This window comes from Xenopus laevis, chromosome 3L (assembly GCF_017654675.1).
Source record: "Xenopus laevis strain J_2021 chromosome 3L, Xenopus_laevis_v10.1, whole genome shotgun sequence".
Taxonomy (NCBI): Eukaryota; Metazoa; Chordata; class Amphibia; order Anura; family Pipidae; genus Xenopus; species Xenopus laevis.
The window spans coordinates 81,641,250-81,661,264 of record NC_054375.1 but is presented as its reverse complement, the minus strand read 5'-3'; the positions used below and the strand labels follow the sequence as shown (position 1 = coordinate 81,661,264).

General features: G+C 38.3%; 1 protein-coding gene across 7 annotated transcripts in view; it reads left to right on the top strand.

Moving 5' to 3' along the window:
* The first annotated feature begins 1,067 nt into the window (after positions 1-1,067).
* Positions 1,068-20,015, top strand: part of kif21a.L (kinesin family member 21A L homeolog) — a 76,925-nt gene continuing 57,977 nt past the window's right edge. For 3 of the 7 annotated variants that reach the window (XM_041586451.1, XM_041586455.1, XM_041586454.1), the window contains exons 1-2: positions 1,070-1,405; positions 17,602-17,824. In XM_041586451.1, coding sequence (XP_041442385.1) covers positions 1,362-1,405; positions 17,602-17,824 — 267 coding nt within the window. In that variant the 5' untranslated portion in view covers positions 1,070-1,361. Of the gene's footprint in view, positions 1,406-17,601; positions 17,825-20,015 lie in introns of all 7 variants that reach the window. The other 4 variants (XM_041586450.1, XM_041586449.1, XM_041586452.1 and 1 more) reach the window with 4 other exon arrangements.

Here is a 20,015-nt window from a genome sequence, read left to right as displayed (position 1 = left end):
GAAGGCATGCTGATACTGAATTGCCCCATCTCCTCGAGATGCCATGCATGCGCAAAAAAGTGGTAATGTCACATTTTGCCAAGGCAAACGACATGATCTTGGTGGCACGCAGGGGCGATCCTGGCCCCTCCGCCGCCTGAGGCAGCCCCTCCCGCGGAAATTGGCTCTTAGGGCTATTCCACACGGGGAGATAGCGACGCGTTTGCGGTCGCGGCAACAAAGCGCCGCGACAGTCGCCGCGACCGGCGCAGGCGACAGTTTTGTATGGGCGCCTATGTAAAAACGCCTGTGCTAACCACACGAGGCGATGCGCTTTTCAACAGTCGCCTGAAAATGCCTCGCCAGGCTTTTTCAGGCGACTGTTGAAAAGCGCATCGCCTCGTGTGGTTAGCACAGGCGTTTTTACATAGGCGCCCATACAAAACTGTCGCCTGCGCCGGTCGCGGCGACTGTCGCGGCACTTTGTCGCCGCGACCGCAAACGCGTCGCTATCTCCCCGTGTGGACTAGCCCTTAAAGTACCAGGAGCAGCATTTTTGCTGCCCCTGGTAGCTAGTGGGGCGCTGCCGCCTTTGACGACAGCCTCAACTCGCCTCATTGGCGAAGCACCCCTGGTGGCACGTATTAAAGGAAAAGGAGATGTGGATTCACTAGGGGTGCCAACATGTTAGGCACCGCCCAGTATATTCAATTGTGAATACATATTTTTCCCTGGAATGGTGCATTGGCCAGTGGAAGGGGAAAAACTTAGAAATGGATTCATGAGATTTAATGAGAAGAAACATAAAGTGCGCCAGTAGTTCTGCCCTATGGATATTACAGCTACAGCACCTGCAGGCAGCCTAGTATTCCCAGCATCCACTCAAGGACGAATAGTGTAAAGAATCAACGACAGTGTATATCCAACTATATATAACTAAGAGTTTTTATGAGAAAGGAAAGTAGTTATTATAGATGTTACACAATTTCAAACAGTATTTCCAGGACCTGTGAATAAAAAGAGATTTGTATACAAAAAATGTCCCAATTCAGATCCTACGACACATCTCAGCCACACAACATCACTCCACACAAACACGGCTCAGATGACGCAGAAACAAACTGTCATGGGGGCGTATCTCCTGACGTGTTCAAGGGGCGGAGGGTTGTCCTGCGAGCAGCAGCCGGCCACCGATGAACATCCCCTAATAGTGCGCTCCCCCGCGGCAATTAGTGCTGCTGTCCCACTTTAATCCATCGGTTTCCTCACAATGAGGCGACTGAGCGTCTGAGGGCTCTCCGTGCATGGACGGCTCGGCGGTGAGCTGAGGAGCAGAGTCATAGGGTTATATCACCTCTCGCGCTCCGGTGACAAAGTGAATAATGACGGGCGCTCAGGACGAAAACGCGGTTCGGGTGGCCCTCCGGTAAGTCACTTGCTCCTCATTGTCCTTCCAGCGAGTGTGGGGGTCGTGCGAGAAACGCTCGTGTGCCTTGTGCTGCCCATGATTTATTGATGCACCTGTACTGGGAGGGGGCGGCGGAGACAATGTGCTGCGCTATGGCTGCCTGCTGGGACGCACAGGCCATTTGTACCTTGGACGGATCTAGTGGTCACTATTAACCTCTTCACTACCAGGGCCTCAATGCGGCAAAGACGTGCATTTCTCCTGCGCCTGGGAAGGCCTATCCGCAACGTTCCATATTCATGTGTTCAATATATCAACATATACAGTGTTTAGGCTTGTTCCCTGGCAGGAAGCTGATTATTGGCCTCTCATCTTGCAGTTTGTTTGTGAATATCTACTAGAAAATGACCTTATGGAAATGCTTTATGTCCAGCACAGTTATACGTTTAAAGCAGCCTCAATGTAATAAATAAAGGATTTACCCCCCTGCTAGGACTTGTGGGTGAGGTCAGGTCCCATGTTTGTTACTGCAGATCTGTCAGAGCAGTATATGCTGAGTGCTGCTAGTAAGCCTTGCTCACCTCTGACAGCTCTTACTGGGACACTTCTTGCTCATATACTGCTCCTTGCTGCACTTACAGTAACACCACTTCCCCACTTACATATGCCATCTCATGTTTCACCCCCCACTGCATTTTGGAAGTTGCACTGTAGAATGACTGACTGCAATAGTCTACAAATTGCCCAATATCTATTGTTTAGATTACTTATCATCTTGACTTGTTGTTTTCCCTCTGGATTTTACTGATCTTGTTTTCCATCAGCATCATCAGTGTTCACTGTACAGTGTCAACCGTAATACAGCTGGGTGTGTCCATCGAATTCAGCGCCCATGCCATCTTGTATTGAAAATTAAATTCACTGCTATTTTACTGCTATAGCCAGTCCAACCCTAGGCTCTTCAGATGGAAGGCTCTTTTTGGAAGCTGCTGGACCACAGTTTGGGCATTCACATTTTTGCACTGTAATGTTACACCTCTGCAGTACCTTTGTAACATTTCAAAGGTGTTGTAACCTTGTTTTAATATTTCTCATCTCCCTTTACTCTACGTGGATTCCACTTAGTTGCGCCAAATAAGGCTATGTGCTGAAATATGTGATACATTGCCTAGTCTAATAAAGGAATACATGCAGGTGTTTTCAGAAACCTGGCTTCTGACAAGACCATAGCAGTGATTCTGTCCTAGTGCAAAAATGATTTATGGTAAATAATTTGTCCCGTTGTATAATCATAATGTAAAGCTTGAAAATAATTTAGTGACAAATGCTGTATTTTATGTACTCAACCGACTGCACTAGTCCTAAGACACAGCAGCCATATAACATTATCGATTTCATGCTTACAGTGTGGTCCCCTGGAACTTGCCATCTTTTTTAATGCATTGACCTCCCTCATAATCAATATGTGCTGTGTTGCTGTACACTAGAACAACAAAACTTATATATGGTCTCATATTATCAAATCAGTAGCAGAAAGCAAAAAAAGAGAGCAAATGTATTTGTATTGTAGGCCTGATTACGAATAAACTCTGATAATGTCTACCCTGATTGTATGCTGCCATCTATTATAATGACATTTACACATACTCATTAAAATTTTAAATAATATGACATAAATATCCTATCTGTACTACATCACCCCAATGGATGCCTAAAAATAAGAGCTGCATTACTCGATACTTTTTTATGAGTGCATATTTGTTTATATATTGCTGTTTGAAATATTTCTATAAGTTATTACATTGAACTTCATATTATGACTCAAGTCAGATATATACTATGGTGTGAACTGTCCTCTGTGCAATTACGTAGTATGAGGATTAATAGTTAAGCAGCCATGGAACGTGAGTAAACACTGCAGGGCTTTTAGTGCATTGCATGTCTACCTAGAAGCCAGTGCAGTCAAAAGTTGGCATTAGGGCAGCAGTGTTTTTTTTCTAAATTGACGTACTGTACTTTAGCAGGGGATCAACAAATGACCCTTTATCTGAATTAAAAATGACATATGACCAATATTTTGGTATATTGGGAGCACTTTATCAATGTCTAAATATTTATGGACGTAGCTGTCCTATTTGTTGAAGTCATGGTGAACAAAATGGTATTCTCCTCAAAAGGGTATTATCACAAAATAACCTAAAGCTACCCGATGACCTCTGGGACAATCATAGCCCACAATGTGGTGCACTAAAGTTATTTTGTATACCTGTGCATCACCTGGACAGAGAATAAGTAACTGGTTCGACAGCATTATTACTTGCTTCAGTCTGGACTTTGACAGCTTCATACTGAAATGATCCCTGGGGGATTTTACAGAAATATGATTAACTTATTGCTGTCTTCTGCTTGCAGCATATTTTTTTGTTCTGTGGGAACTGTTGTCCTTTGCAACGTTACCATTTGCACCAGATTATATATATCTTTACCTGGCTTTATAATGTGCATTGGAACTTAATTACACACCCAGAGACAGTTATGAAGACTTTGGGGCATGTTTTATCACTATTATTAGAGCAAACTCACCTATTGGTAAATATTGCACTAAAAATCTATACTAGTGAATAGAGAGCTGCTGAGTTATCTTGTAGTGAACTTTGGTGAAACCCCCCCCCCCCCCCCACAACTAAAAATATGCTACTAATCATTTAAAATAGATGTGTTGCCTTGTCTGGAAAATTAAGTACATGTGTAAATTTCACCCATTTTCTTTAAATGGTAACATTGAATAAAGGCTTTGGAATGGCACTATTTCATAGCTCAGGTTAGGCTCTTTATAAACTAAACATATTTAACAGTTTACATGTATTTGTGAATGTGATTGCAATCAATATTTGTATATCCCGTTTTGTTGTTTGGGTCTCATAACTGAAACATTGTAGTTGAAATCGGCTCTCCGTGGCATTTAATGTGCTTCTGCTACATTGTTCCAGGATTCAGATCCAGAGAGGGATAAACAAATATTTATTTCTAAATACTGAGTACAGAAAATGTAAACAGTCTGATATTGTCTGTATATCACTTTAGAACCATTGAAGATGTATACTTGAAAGTTGCTTAGAATTAACTTTTTCATACAGTTTTTGACTGGAGGACCCCTTTAAAAATGTCATTTGGATATGCTAAATAGTGTTAAGTATGTTAAAAAAAAATCCTGCTGACATTGTTGTGTTGAGTGTAATCACAAAGCATTAGCTTGCCTTTTATGCTTTGAATATCCGCTTACAAGCAGCCTGCAATGCAGCATCAGCACACATCCTGTGTAGACTGTGAAGTCTGTGTTATTTCTGAAGCATTGTCACAAATCCAAGCACCCAGAAGTATGTATAAACTGCCATTAGGAACTTGAGAAAATATGCATATTTGAAAAATATAGGTGAAAAAGATCAATTCTTAAGACAGAAATGTTTATTTATGTAGCATGCAATTAGTGGTATGCTAAGGTTGGGCCTTAGATTCATTAAAACCACATCACACAACACGCCCACTCACTAGGCCATGCAAGTTCTTTTGTCAGATAAAATATGTGGTTTTGGTGTGATGCTTGGCAGTTGAAAGAACCTATAGAATAGTCATGAGAAGACATGATGTTGATTTTTAATCAATATATATCTATGCATTTTTTCCTACTGGCACCCATACAAAACAGGCTACAACAGGTTTCCTTCTCCTTCGTTAATTATGTTTAAGCAAATGGATCATAGATCTGTCAGTTAATCAGATTGGGTGTGCTCTCATAGTTTTTGCCACTCATTAGTACTGAACCTAGAGCCTACATATTCATGTGCCTGCATGTTTGTGTAATAGGCTGGCTTAATTTTTGGGAAAACGTGTTAAACCACCTGCTTTGCTTAAATTTGAAGTTGGCTTCTGAAGTGGAAATCAGTATTATAATTGATAAGAAGTACTGTAAAATATTTTCTTAATAGATTCGTTTAGCATTTTCATTTTTTTTATTTACTGTGGCTTTTTTTAAAGGAATGCAAGGTTGTTTTTTTTTTTGGAAAAGCTATGAAGTAGAGTGTTTGTTTAGTCATGCAACACAGCATGGTAGTAATGGCAACACAAACTGTACATACAGTGCATTGTATTTGTTCATAGAGGGCTTCTTGTGACACACAGAATGTGATATTTGCTTAACTGTGCCTGTAGTATGGCATTTGTGGGACCGACAACAATAGCTGTAAGTGTGAATCAAGGAACACAGGGGAAATATTAGGAATTTTGAGGCTACTGTACCCATGGGCACACTTGTATCTCAGCATTTTTCAGAAACATAGTATGGTGCAACTTAAAAGGGTTTGTTCAACTTCCAACATTTTTTTTTAGTTCAGTTGTTTTCAGATAACTCGCCCTAAATAAATATTTTTTTAAGTTGTACTTTATTTTCTATTTATGACCGTTTTTCTAATATCGAAGATTAAAGTTTCATATTGTTTACCTTATTATTTTTCACCATTCTGTAGCAGCTCTGTTTTAAATGATACATTTCATATATTTGGCCCTGCTGAGCAGAATCCCTGAATCCGAGTTATAATTGATACAATAGTTGCTATTGTTCCACAGATGCTGCTGAGAAATGTATTAACTAATGTAGCAAATTATAACAGTTCAGAATCTGAACCTGGATTATTACTGAGCTGCCAGACTGAAACACCAGAGACAGGAACATTAAACTTTCAACGTCAGTTTTGGAAAAACGGTAAAAAATTATCTGAAAGGTAAACAACCCCATTAAAGGAAAACTATACCCCCCAAACAATGTAGGTCTCTATAAAAAGATATTGCATAAAACAGCTCATATGTTAAACCCTGCTTCATGTTAATAAACTATTTTCATAATAATATACTTTTTGCCATTGGTTAATCCTAAATAGAAAATTAAAAAATAAGGACCACCCCCTGGGATCGCACGATTCACTGTGCATACAAACACACCAAATAAACCATACATGTTTGGTTACATGAGCCAATTAACAGACAGTGTTCTGTATTTTGCTTCCTCACTTCTTACTCTTACAGTTAGAGCTGTGTTATTTCTGGTCAGGTGATCTCTGAGGCAGCACACAGACCATCACAAAATGGTGGCTCAAGGCAAGAGATGTAAAAGGGCAATATTTACTTAAATATATATTCCATTTTGGTAAGATTCTTCCATATGCCACTTAATTTCATATAAACAATCTGTTGCTTAAAGGGCAGCTAAAGTCTAAAATACAACAATGTTACAAATGCTGTATTTTGTATACTAAATATAAACATGAACTTACTGCACCAGCAGCCTAATAAGACAAATGATTTATGCTTTCAAAGTTGGCGCAGGGGGCTGTCCTCTTGTAACTTTGTTAGACATTTCTGCAATATCAAGACTCGCACATGCTCAGTGTGGTCTGGGCTTCAGTTGGGAGGCTAAGCTTAGGGATCGTCATAAATTATCAAAACAGCGCAAGTCAAATAATATCTGCCATAGAAGCCAATACAGCAAGACGATGATTAATAATCAGATTATAGAGACTGCACTGAGTCTCTGGATACAAATCTCTATAGGGAATCCAACATTGCTGCTCGAGTTCTGGGAAGTAAGGTGGGGGTGCTCCCCTGCCATTTGAAAGTATGATCATTTACCTGCACAGCAGTTGGGGACCGTCTGACAATTCCTATTCACGGCAGTAAAAGAAGGGGGAATTTCACTCCATACAGTCAGGTTTATTATAAAAACAGTAGACATTTTTTAATTAAAGTATATTGGATATAGATTTATTTTTCATTAACGAAAGTAAAAATGGGATTTTATATTTTTGCCTTTACATCCCCTTTAAGTATTCATTTTGGGGGTTAAATAGCAATTGTTAGTAAATTGCTATATTATTCAAATTTAGGGGTGAAATTCCTTCTTCAAAGGAAAACTATCTTTGAAGAAGATGCAGCTAAAAAATATTTGGCATCCTTGTTTGTGTGATGAAAAGTCATGTAATTTTCTCGGATTCGGTTTTGCCAGGCAATTGGATTTGAATCCGAATCCTGGGTTCAGTGCATCACGAACTATAAAAATATTCACCTCTTTGGAAGATTTCATGATTTATTTTCATAGAACATTCAATTAGAGTGTTTTTGATGTGTGTTTTATTCTAATTCACAGACTCTTTCATGTCAAAGTAAGAACTACAAAGTGATTTTAATAATTACAACAAAAATTCCACAAAATAAATGATCTCATCGGTAATCAAGTATTTAGTAGATGTACACTTGGCAGCATTTATAGCCTTGAGTCTATGTGACTATATGTCTCACATTATTTGGACTCTTGTTTTTTTTCCCATTGCTTTTTTTAAAACTGCTCAAGCTCTGTTACTTGGGGATTGTGAGCTTTTACAAGTCCAGCCACAAATTCTTTATTGGATTGAGAGCTGGACTCTGAACCTTAAAATTGCTGTTTATAAACCATTTTTGTATAGTTTTGGAGGCATTGCCTTGCTGGAAGACATATCTTCTCTATAGGCTCAGTTTTTTTGTATAATGCATTGTCTTCCTCCAGGATTTCATTGTATTTTGTTGCATTCATTATAACCTGTAGCCTGTCAAGCTGTCCTTCTGTATTGAAGCATCTTCAACTGCATTATGGCGCCATTATCATGCTTTATGGTTGGGATTGTGCGTTCATGATAATTTTCAGTGTTTGGATTATTCCAAACATTATCAAGTATTCCCTGCCTTGAGTTTCTTTATTTTGTAGTATTGTACTTGGATGGAATTCAAAGGGAGTGATTTGTACAGCTGGGCCATTTGTGGAGTTTTTTTTAGATTTTGGCATTATTTTTTGGGGCACAGTCTCATTTGTATTATAGCCCTACATGTAACTCCTTTCTTACATAGATAATATCCTATTACATTAAATAAACCACTTTGTTGACATAATGCCATATTGTTTCACTTGCTTACAAAGTACTGGCTTTATATTTAGATTAAATTGTAGGATGTTTAACTATATTTGTCCTTTCAAGAAATTGTAGCTTTACAAGAAAAATCGGTTTAACTATTGACCTTAACCAATGGAAAACATAAAAGGGCTCCTTTATGTCCACAAGTGCAGTTGAGGTCCCCGCAGTCCGTTGCACATAAAACCACTTTCATTAAAGGTAGGTATCAGAATGCTCTCTTTTCACTTCCGTATATTTGTGCTTGGCGCTGCTCAGTCCTTCTTGCTTTCCATTCCAAATTGAGCTCTGCTGTACCTATTGATGCAAGGGAACCCTGGAGCGCTTCCACCTTCTGACCAGGCACTAGCTCCAGGGGTGCTTCATGCCCAGGGTCAATAATGACTGCAGACTTGCATCTAAACAATCAGGCACAGACATCACTCGCATGTCGGAAATTACGCCAGAATTGTACCAGACACAGTGCAATGTCATCAAGCGCATAGTCCCCTTGTGACCGTAATAATGCGGAAATACTGCAAAAAAAAAAAAGTTGAGTTAAAAAACATGACGATTTGCTTGAAATTACACTGTGCTTAACTGCACTTTCAAATGTAAATGAGTCCTAATGCGCCCACTGGGGGTAAAAGTTTTTAAAAATAGTTTTGTGTGTATGTGTTTTTTTTATTTATTTTTTTGCATTGTATTTTGCATTATTCTTGATTTTTTATACGCAAAATTTTTCAGTGCAATATTTTCATTTTGAAGTCTCTATAGGACAAATACGTTTTGAAATTCGATGCATTTATAAAAAATACTATACATCTTAAAATGATCAGAAGACCTTTAGTAACATAATAGATAAGATGCTGTACACTGATTTGCAAACTTTAAGGCAAGTTTTCAGACATTTTATATAAAAATGATAAAGCAACACTACCATTTCTGGGTTTACTGTAGTTGCCTTATCTGTAATGCAAGCAACAACTGCAACAAAATAAATGTAGCATTTTTTTGTAGGTGCTAAAAAACTCTAATGAATTACTGCTGAATTGTGTACTAGTTTCTAGTGACAATAGATTAATCAGAAATGTATCAGTTTGTTTTATGTAGCCTCTAGCTACCTAGCTAGTAACACTAAGAGCCTTTCAGGGATAAACTGACACCTGCGTTTTTTTTGCCACGTGCTTGAACTCTAAAGAAAGCAAAAATCTTGTAGCCTCTAGGTTTTTATGTAAAGTAACTGGGAATTAAAAAATTAACCCTTTGAGTACCAAAATAAGTGACGGTTACTTCCTACTATGTATATAGTTATGATTTATGCTGAAGCATTTCCTCTGCAGTAGTATTTAGGCTGATGCCACACAAGGGTTGATCTCAGTCTGCGGGGAAAAAAGCAGGCCAGTAAGCAGCCCCAACACTGGCATCAGCTTTCTTCTTCACATGCACTCAAAACTATTGCATGACTTGGGTGCAGGCGCACACGGTGGATTTTCTCATATGCCGAGATCAACCCTTGTGTAGCATTCGCTTTTTGCATGAGGAAAAAATGCTATGTGTCACATTAGCACAACACATAGGGCATTTCTAGATCAGAAATAAAATATTGTATACATTTTCATTCCATGGTTCTGTCGAGAGCCATGAATGGTATATGACACCTGTGTATCTATCTGTACTAATACATTTAAAGCAAGGGGTTTTCACCCTGCCAGCAGTATCTGTGTGCCAGTGAATCTTTTCTATCTGTACTAAGCCCATTGGGTTCTAACTGAAGTATATGTATCAGTATTACCCTTTTACATCTTTTCCCTTGAACCACCATTTTGTGATGGTCTGTGTGCTGCCTCGGGTATCGCCTGACTAGAAATATGCAGCTCTAACTGTAACATGAAGAATTGTAAGAGTAAAAGATAGAACTATGTCCATTAATTGGCTCATATGACCTCACACGTATGTGCTCCCTGGTTTTTGTGTGCACCGTGAATCATAAGATTCCTGGAGGCGGCCCTTTTGTAATTAAAATGGCAAATTTCTATTTAGTATTACCCAATGGCACTTACTACTAGATTTTTATGAAAATGGCTTATTTAGACAAAGCAGGGTTTTAAATATGAGCTCTTTAATGCAATATATTTTTTATAGAGACATGCATTGTCCAGGGTATATATTAAATGATTTCCTAGTACCTGTAAGGTATGAAAATACAAATAACGATCCTTTTATCCAGGGAACCATACCTGGATAATTATTATTGGAGACAAAACTATCCTATTGGGTTTTATGTTTAAATGTTTTTTTTTAGTAGATTTATGGCATATACTTGCACTCAATATAAAATGTAAAGTCAGCTGTCCATCTCTTCTAATGTTTCTGTTTTAGGATTAGGATGCTTATTAACTTCTTCAGGTTCAATGATTATTGAACCTGCTTTTTGGATAACTGGTACCATACCTGTATATTTGTGTTTTCAGATTACAGAAATACAATTATGGGACCCGTTATCCAGAATGTTTAGGATCTGTGGTTTTCTGGATGTGATTTTTCTTTTGTAATTTGAATAACCATACTGCTAAAAAATTATTTAAACATTAAATAAACCCAATAGGATTTTGCAAACAGTAAGGCTTACTGTATTTATTTTGGATCAAGTACAAGGTACTGTTTTATTTTTAAAGAGAAAAAAGGAAATTATTGTAATTAAAGTCTATGGGAGATGGCCTTCCTGTACTTCTATTTACTAAAATCCAAATTTATCCCATTATTTATTTAAAAAAACCATGACTAAACTCCCATCCCAGATTTGACCTTATTTGTTATTTAAAAAGTTTGTATTAATCGGATCGGGGAAAAATCCGAAAAACAAAAATGTATGAAAAATCATATCGAAATGATTGGATTTTCGGGCTAAACCCAGCCCGGACCACAATAACTTCCAATTAGCATAAGAACCTCTGCAATTGACTTATACACAACCTCAGCAGGTCTGAAAGCGCGTATTTCGGATTTGGCCTTTTTGCAGCATTGGGTTTTAATAAATCTTGAAAAATTTGAGTTAAAAAAAAAAAAAATTAGTTTTGCCCCAGAAAGCCCAACCAGATAAATTCGAATTTAAATAAATAACCCCCTTAGTGTACTTATTGACTGTAAATTTCAACTGATGAGCTCTATGTGAATATGCTAGACAGGTACACAATAAGAAGAAGTAAAGACAAAACAAATAAATAAAGAAGCCTGTTCATTTATTTCTGTTGAAACCCCTTTCTCCTCAATAAAATACTGGTTTGGCAGGTGTAATATAGTTTTATGAGCGGTGATAGAATTACATTAATGCGGAGTTGCCCTTCTTGTTCTATAGACTGTATTCTAGGAATTTTGGAAACACCTGCAAAGTCTGATCTTTTGTGTGTGTTGCGTTTGTGAAGTGATTATGGTGGAATTTTTTTGAACTGTCATGCACCTTTTGAGGGTCATTTATGACTTGCATTTTTGTATAGTGGCGGTAATTGCCATTTTATCCTTTTTTTTCCCCCTCTTTTTTTTTTTGAACCCCAGACAAGTGTTCATTTGGTGCCACATAGGGACACACTGAATCTAGGATTCGGTTCGGGATTTGCTCCTTTTCTAGCAGAATCCGAATCCTAATTTGCATATGCAAATTAGAGGTGAGGAGGGAAATCACGTGATGGGGAGGGAAGTAAAACATTTTTTTCCCCTTCCCACTCTTAATTTGCATAATTTGGTTCTATATTCGACCAAGGATTCGGGGGTTTGGCCGATTGTAAGCGCTGCTGGGACACAGACTGATGTAAATGATGAACAATCTCTGTAAAGTGCTGGTAAAATGTGTAAGTGTAATATAAGTACCAGATCATAAAAATAAAAAGTTTGTTTAGGGCAGTGTCACACAAGGCATTTTCTCAGGTGGGGTATCATCTTTTATAGTGTGCCCAGGTTCTTCTAGTAGCATAAAAAATTGAGATGGGTGGGGGGGGTAAGCATTTATTTTGTCTGTATAGAGTTTTTCAGTTACATAGCTCCCAACATTTTGGAAAAAGAAAGATAGACAAAAAGATTTGCCATGCTCTGCGCGGGGAAATTTTTTAACCATGCCCATTTTGTGGCCACACCCTTTTTTACCATGTTCATTTTGCAAAATTTGGCAGGTTATGAAAGTTTGAACATATTTCTGTGTTTTTTATGTGTTAAATGAAGGTGAATTACCCTTTAAGCTGCAAGTCACAGTTTCCCCAAGAGACCTCCTTATCTTAAATACTTACAATTGTTTCTTTGCTTATCTTAAATTGTTAGAAATGTATCGAGATGCACCTGCCATTATGGGCTCTCTGCCAAAAGCCAATTAAGTTTTAGAAATGTTGTATCTTTTTCTGGCTGTTGAGTGCAGGAGATCAGAGATCGAGTCAGAACATTTCAGTAAGAATCCCGGACTGCGGGTTGAACTGTCAAAATTGGGACTGTCCTGTGAAAAACGGGACATTTGGGAAGTATGCAGTTAGATGCATATGTAGTTTGAGAGGTTAGGAAGTATAGTGTTCAAAATTTGGTATAGCTAGGCCTAATTCTTAGATTTGGGAATGTAGTGAGGTTCTAGCAACTGTTGGTAGCCAGATAAAGTCTGCTTGGAGACAAACTATTGCTAGTAATGTGGGTTTGCGTTTGTTACAGAGCAAATTAAATAACGTTTAAATACAAACTTTAGAAGGAAAATAATTTTCAGACAATTTGGGTAAGCAGAAGAGTACACCAATGAGAGAGAGTGTTTTTCAGTGATTGTAAAAGTGGTTGAAGATTCAGAGGGAAAACGCAGGCCACGAATACGATCCTTGTCTGCTGCTTAAAATCTTAAATTTCAGTCCCAAAATCTGCTGCTTCGGCCTGTACCCAAGCAGATGCAATGTTTCATGTTTCAGGCACATTAATCTGTACAGGAGCAGCAGAGAAGTGGATTCTTGTTTCTCTGTAGGCCGAGATCTGCTTCGTGTGGATGATAATGAATACTAAAGGGGAACTATCACGAAAATGAAAATTTTCAGCATACGGAAATAAGAAACTTTGTAAATACAATCAATTATATATTCTGCATCATTTCTGAAATAATCTGGTTTATGTTCACTATCCCCTCTCTCAGCATCTGTTTCTCTTCAGTCTCTCTTCATGCAGGAATTGGGAGTAAGATAGTCATTGACAGTTAGATCCAATATATGTTATTGGGGGGCTTCCTTTCCTAGCTGGTGTATTAGAGCTCACTCAAGTTTGGATTCCAGTCCAAACTAAATCTAACAAGATAACTGCCTTTTGCTCAAATCCTGCATATAGAGAGACATGATGTGATTTTAATAGTGATTAATAGTGAGCGCTAATACATCTAGGAAAAAACTGCATGAAGAGAGTATGAAGACAAACCGATGCTGAGAGGTATATTGAAGATAATCTTGATTATATCAGAATCATAGCAGAATTATTAATTGATTGTATTTAGAAAGTTTCTTATTTCAGTATGTTGAAGCTTATGTTAAATTTTCATTAAGGCTAGGAGTGTAACTACAGAGGAAGCAGACCCTGCAGCTGCAAGGGGGCCCAGGAGGTAGAGGGGATCCCATGAGGCCCTAATTCATATACAGTTTCAATACATTTTGGTAAAACAAGTAAAACAAGTAAACCGTGGCATAACTAGATATTACTTTGCCCCACTGCAAATAATTTTTTCAGGCCACCAAAATGTCTAGAGCAGGGGTAGGAAACCCGCAGCTCCGGAGCCTCATGCGGCTCTTCGTCCTGCTTGCTGCGGCTCGGTGTTGTGACTTTGCCTGTCACGTTGTCTATACAGCAATCGCACCTGCTGGTGGCTTCTTGAGTGTGTGACCGCGGTAAGCTAACGGTTAGCTTACCACGATCGCACACTCGGGAAGCCACCAGAGGCTGTATGAGACGTCCCAGGAGTGACAGGCAAGACTGAGCCGCAGCAAGATGATTCATCATGGTCCTTACCGCGGTCACACACTCAAGACAAGAGAGGGAAGATCAGCATGGAGCTTCAGAAACAGAAGTCACATTAAACAGATGAGAACACTAGCATTTAATAGGGCTTTTCAGTGTTTAATTTATTTCAAAGTAGGCCTACACATACACACTGAACTTCTGATTGTTGTATTTTGTTGTTGTAACAGTAACAATTAAAAAAAGGTTACAACTTTTAAAAGTTTATAAGCTGTGTTATGTTTTGCGGCTCCAGACTATTTTTCTTTAGTGGAAGGTTACTGACCCCTGGTCTAGAGGTTAACTTGCTTTACCAATATTTATTGAAATTGTATATGAATTAGGGCCTCATGGGGCCCATATACCTCCTGGGCTCCCCTAAAGTCACAGGGTCTGCTTCATCTGTGGTTATACCCCTGGCTAAGGTGATCACCATGCTAGTTAACCCGGGTCAATCTGGCTTAATGCTCTCAAATTCCACAGCCATATGGGACCATTTCCGGATATCTTTCTCTAACTCCATACACTTGCTAAAATTCCTAAAGGTCCTTAGCCAACCTTTTTGCAAAAAAATTGACAACTACTTGATATCTGCATTTTGTGGAGGCCTTGAGTTGGTAAATGTCACAATTCTTGAGCATGTTTTTTACAGGCTAATTTCTCTGTATGTAATTCATACAGAGCAACAAGTACATCAGTTTTTAAAAAATACAAAGGTATCGTAATTATATAGTCCTATATATATAAAGAAGCACAAGTTGCAAATGCCAATACATGTTTACAAAAGCAATTTATTGAAATATTCTGTTCATGCTCTTTAATGTCTTATCAAATGCCTTCTCAAAGATAACCTTACTAGTAAAAAAAATCCTTGTACCTTGTTGGTGATTAAGTACAAGAAGATGCCTGTTATAGTTTTTTTTCTAGTTTAGTCAGCTTAAAATAAATGTTATGAACTGGAGTTTTGTTAGTGACATCACATGAATGCCTTACAAACCATAAAAAAACCCAGAAAGAGTGAACAGCTCAGCTTCTGTTTGCAAACAGAGCTCTTGTGTTCTTTTGGTTCCATTTATAAAAACAGATGCTCATTTGAGTTCCATGTTAGAATGCAGAAGTCTACTATTGGTAGAATTTAAATGTTGCTACATGCAAAATATGTAATAAAAAGTACAGATTAAAGGTAAAGTTTGCTTTTAAATGAACTTGAACTGAAGTGAAGTACGTTGATAGATGGACCAGTTCTAAGCAGTTTTCAGTTTATTTATTTTGTATGTTCTTTTTAATTATTAGAACATATTATTATTATTAGACTTATTCTGCTTATTTGCAGCCTGAAACTAAAAATATTATCTGGTTGCATGGAAGTGGTCAGGGTTTTAGTATGATAACACATGGCTTGGGCAAATTACAGGTGTGACCATGTGTGCTAGGGGATTTTTTTTTTAATTAATATTTTAAGAATTTAAAAAACACTAACGATAATATGATGATCTGTTGCAAATTGACTTCGAATACACTATAAAGCAGCTTAATTTTTGGCGAATGAATGGTTTCAGTATTGCAGATTTTGTAAACTTAATTTTCACTCCAAAAATGCAGGGCATTTTTTTTTTGCTTCTGTTGTCTTTTGGAGAGCAGCTGTGATCAAAATGTCCTTTCCTAAATTTGTTACCTATGAACTAAAATGGATCGCACGTTCTGACAGACACTTGCAATGCTCATGAAGCCAGTATCTTTTTGTGGCTTCAACAAATCCTCTGCCATATCTATTTATTTAGGATGGAAATAGTCTTCCTGTTGTTTAGCATAGTAATGATAAGTGCACAGTGAAAGATGTATAACTAGTAATGTGTGTGTGAACCAAAAGTAAGGGGGTTAGAAAGATAGTCAAGTTGATAAAGGCTTAGGTTATAGACTTAAATGAAAAGGTGGGTTTTAAGTGATCATTTGAAAGCCTGTTGCTTCTGAGAGTCTCTAATGGCATGGAGGAGAATTCCAGGGGATGGAATCACCACACGGAGCTAACCAAGCCATGTAAACTAAGTCCCAGTAGTGGTGCACAGGATGCTCAAGCAGAGTGGAACCCAACACAAACTTCAAAAAGAGGAACTACATTCACTTCCTCAAATGATTTTGCATAAAACAAATGTATTGATATTTATTAAAATGACTATAGTGTTCAAATAAGAAGGGGGGTGAGTAGGCTTAAAGCTTTTCATGGCATCAAGCCAGCCAGAGTATAGATGCACCATGGGAAAAGTCCTGAATGTGGGAGTAAGTAGTAAGTTAGAGAGGGGGCGAAAAGGAGGTCATGTGTAGACTATTGATTACTACTAGGGGATGTATTTTGTAAGTTACGTATGGTGGTACAGCATTGTTGAGTGCTAAGAGATTACAAAAATATTTGTGAATGCCATGTATGACAGGTAGCCAGTGCAGAGGCTGGAAGAGAGGGGCAACACATGGAGTGGAAGGAGAGCTTTATTGGTCTGGTAGTAGTGTTCATGATGGATTGCAGTGTGGTCAGTTTAGACAGGGGAGTCTGCAGAGCAGTGAGTTGCAGGAGTCTATATGGGATCAGATGAAGACATGGATGATGGCTCTTTTGTCTCTTATTTGAGTAAGGGTCAAATGTGAGAATTGTTCCAAAGGTGAAATCATCATGATTTAGCTAGCATTCGAATGTGAAGACAAACAAGTAGCAGGTGACTCCCAAGCAGTGAACTTGAGGAACTGGAGATTAAATGCTTGTTTTCCCACACTAATAGTGATGTCAGGCAGAGAAACACAGAAGGATATATTATAAAGATCTGAAGATATACAAGATAATGCAATAATCTTGGATCCCTAATAAAGTCAGAATAAGGAATCAACCAAGTCAAAGGTTGCAGATAGTTTGAGCAAAATTAAGAGAGAATTCATAGGGACTAAGGTTTACCTGCAACTTGCTTTTTTAAGGTTAAAACTCCCAAATTGTTGCCATTTTTTATCAGGCACCACAGGAATCACCTGACCAAAGTTTGGGAAAATTGAAGGTACAATATGAAGCTGGCTCCTGTTTAAACCACTAAACAATTTCAGACAATTAGACAGGGGTGCAATTAGGTTGAGACCACAAAACACATACACAAAAGTCCTGCACTTACCTGTATCATTATATTTAAGACATTTGGAAGTTTTGAACATAAAGCTACTAAAAACGCTTGGGACCTTGTGAATAAGTTTCTTTAATTTTGCTTGCAGAATTCGGCCACAACTAGCCAAAGAAAAAATTGAAGGCTGCCATATTTGCACATCTGTTACCCCCGGGGAGCCTCAGGTAGTCCTAGGAAAAGACAAAGCTTTTACTTTTGACTATGTCTTCGATATTGATTCAAGACAAGAGGAACTCTATATGGATTGCACTGAAAAGCTTATTGAAGGCTGTTTTGAAGGATACAATGCCACTGTTTTTGCTTATGGCCAAGTAAGTAAACTATGATCATGCTAGACCTTGAAGTCTCTCTCTCTCTCTCTCTCTCTCCCTCTCTCCCTCTCTCCCTCTCTCCCTCTCTCCCTCTCTCCCTCTCTCCCTCTCTCCCTCCATCCGTGAATTCCGGGTGAACAACCCAAATAGTCTAATTAATTTCAAGCAAAACCCTCCAAAAAATAACCCCAACATCATGAAGGCTACAAACATCCTCAAATGGTTGAAGAGACCTCTGCCATTGACTTCTACATGACCTCGACAGATTTTACCTGTATTTTCAGATTCAAGCTATTTCCAACTTCTGGGTATAATAAAACTCGAAAAATGATTAAAAAAAAATCAAATTTTTTTTTTATAACCTGAAAATTCATGTTTTGGCTGAAAAATACCCTTGAAAACTCAAATTATTTGGGTTAAATACAACTCGACCTTTAATAAATCTACCTCTATAAAGGTCATGTAACTCTGTGGTAATATAGGAATATTTTAAAGCAAGGCTACATTTTATTTCATTCACAGGTTTCAATGATTCATTTAAAGGTAAGCCTGATATGGCCACCTATGTGCTGGGCCATATTGGGCTCATACAATCATTTGCCTTTGGCTCTTCGCTCACGATAGCGGAGTCCAACGCAGAACGTTGGGAGAAAGCCACATCATTGAGCCAATGTGGTCCTGACAGGGAGGAAGCCAGGAAGGGCCCATACACAAGCTGCCAGTTCAGTCTGAGAGGACCCAATTGGCAGCTTAACATACAGTTAGGTTCATAAATCTTTGGACAGAGACAAGTTTTTTTTCTAAATTTGGTTCTGTACATTACCACATGAATTTTAAATAAAACAAGACTCAGCCACAGTTGAACTGCAGACTTTCAGCTTTAGTTCAGTGGGTTGAACAAAATGATTGCATACAAATGTGAGGAACTAAAGCCTTTTTTTAACACAATCACTTCATTACAGGGGCTCAAAAGCAATTGGACAATTGCCTCAGGCTATTTCATGGGAAGGTGTGGGTAATTCCTTCTTTTTTTCATTATCAATGAAGCAGATAAAAACCCTGGAGTTGATTTGAGGGGGGGGGGGCTGCTTGTGTGTGGAAGATTTTGCTGTGAATAGACAACATGCGATCAACGGAGCTTTCCATGCAGGTGAAACAAGCCATCCTTAAAGGAAAACTATACCCCCCAAACAATGTAGGTCTCTATTAAAAGATACTGAGTAAAACAGCTCATGTGTAAAACCCTGCTTCATGTAAATGAACCATTATCATAATAATATACTTTTTTAGTAGTATGTGCCATTGGGTAATCATAAATAGAAAATTGCCATTTTAAAAAATAAGGGCCGCCCCCTGAGATCGTATGATTCACTTTGCACACATACAAACCACATGTAAGGTCACATTAGCCAATTAACAGACAGAGTTCTGCCTTTTGCTTCCTCACTTCTTCCTGTTACAGTTAGTGTTGTAGTATTTCTGGTCAGGTGATCTCTGAGGCAGCACAGATAGAGTCACGAAATGGTGGTTCAAGGCAAGAGATGTAAAAGGGCAATATTTATGTAAATATATATTCCAGTTTGGTAAGATTCTTTAATATGTCATTCAATTTGATATAAACTATCTGTTGCTTAAGTATTCATTTTGGGGGTATAGTTTTCCTTTAAGCTGCAAAAAAAAAAAACCCATTAGAGAAATTGCTACAATATTATAAGTGGCAAAATCTACAGTTTGGTACATCCTGAGAAAGAAAGAAAGCACTGGTGAACTCGGCAACGCAAAAAGACCTGGACTTCCATGGAAGACAACAGTGGTGGATCATCACAGAATCATTTCTATGGTGAAGAGAAACCCTTCACAACAGCCAAACAAGTGAGCAACACTCTCCAGGAGGTAGGCATATCGATACCCAAGTCTACCATAAAGAGAAGACTGCAGTGCAAGGTGCAAGCCATTAATAAGCATCAAGAACAGAAAGGCTAGATGGGACTTTGATAAAAATAAAAAAAAGTCTAAAAAAGTCAGCACAGTTATGGAAAAACATTCTTTGGACAGATAAACCAAGATCAACCTCTACCAGAATGATGGCAAGAAAAAAGTATGGAGAAGGCATGGAACAGCTCATGATCCAAAGCATACCACATCATCTGTAAAACATGGCGGAGGTAGTATGATGGGACACTAGTGTTAT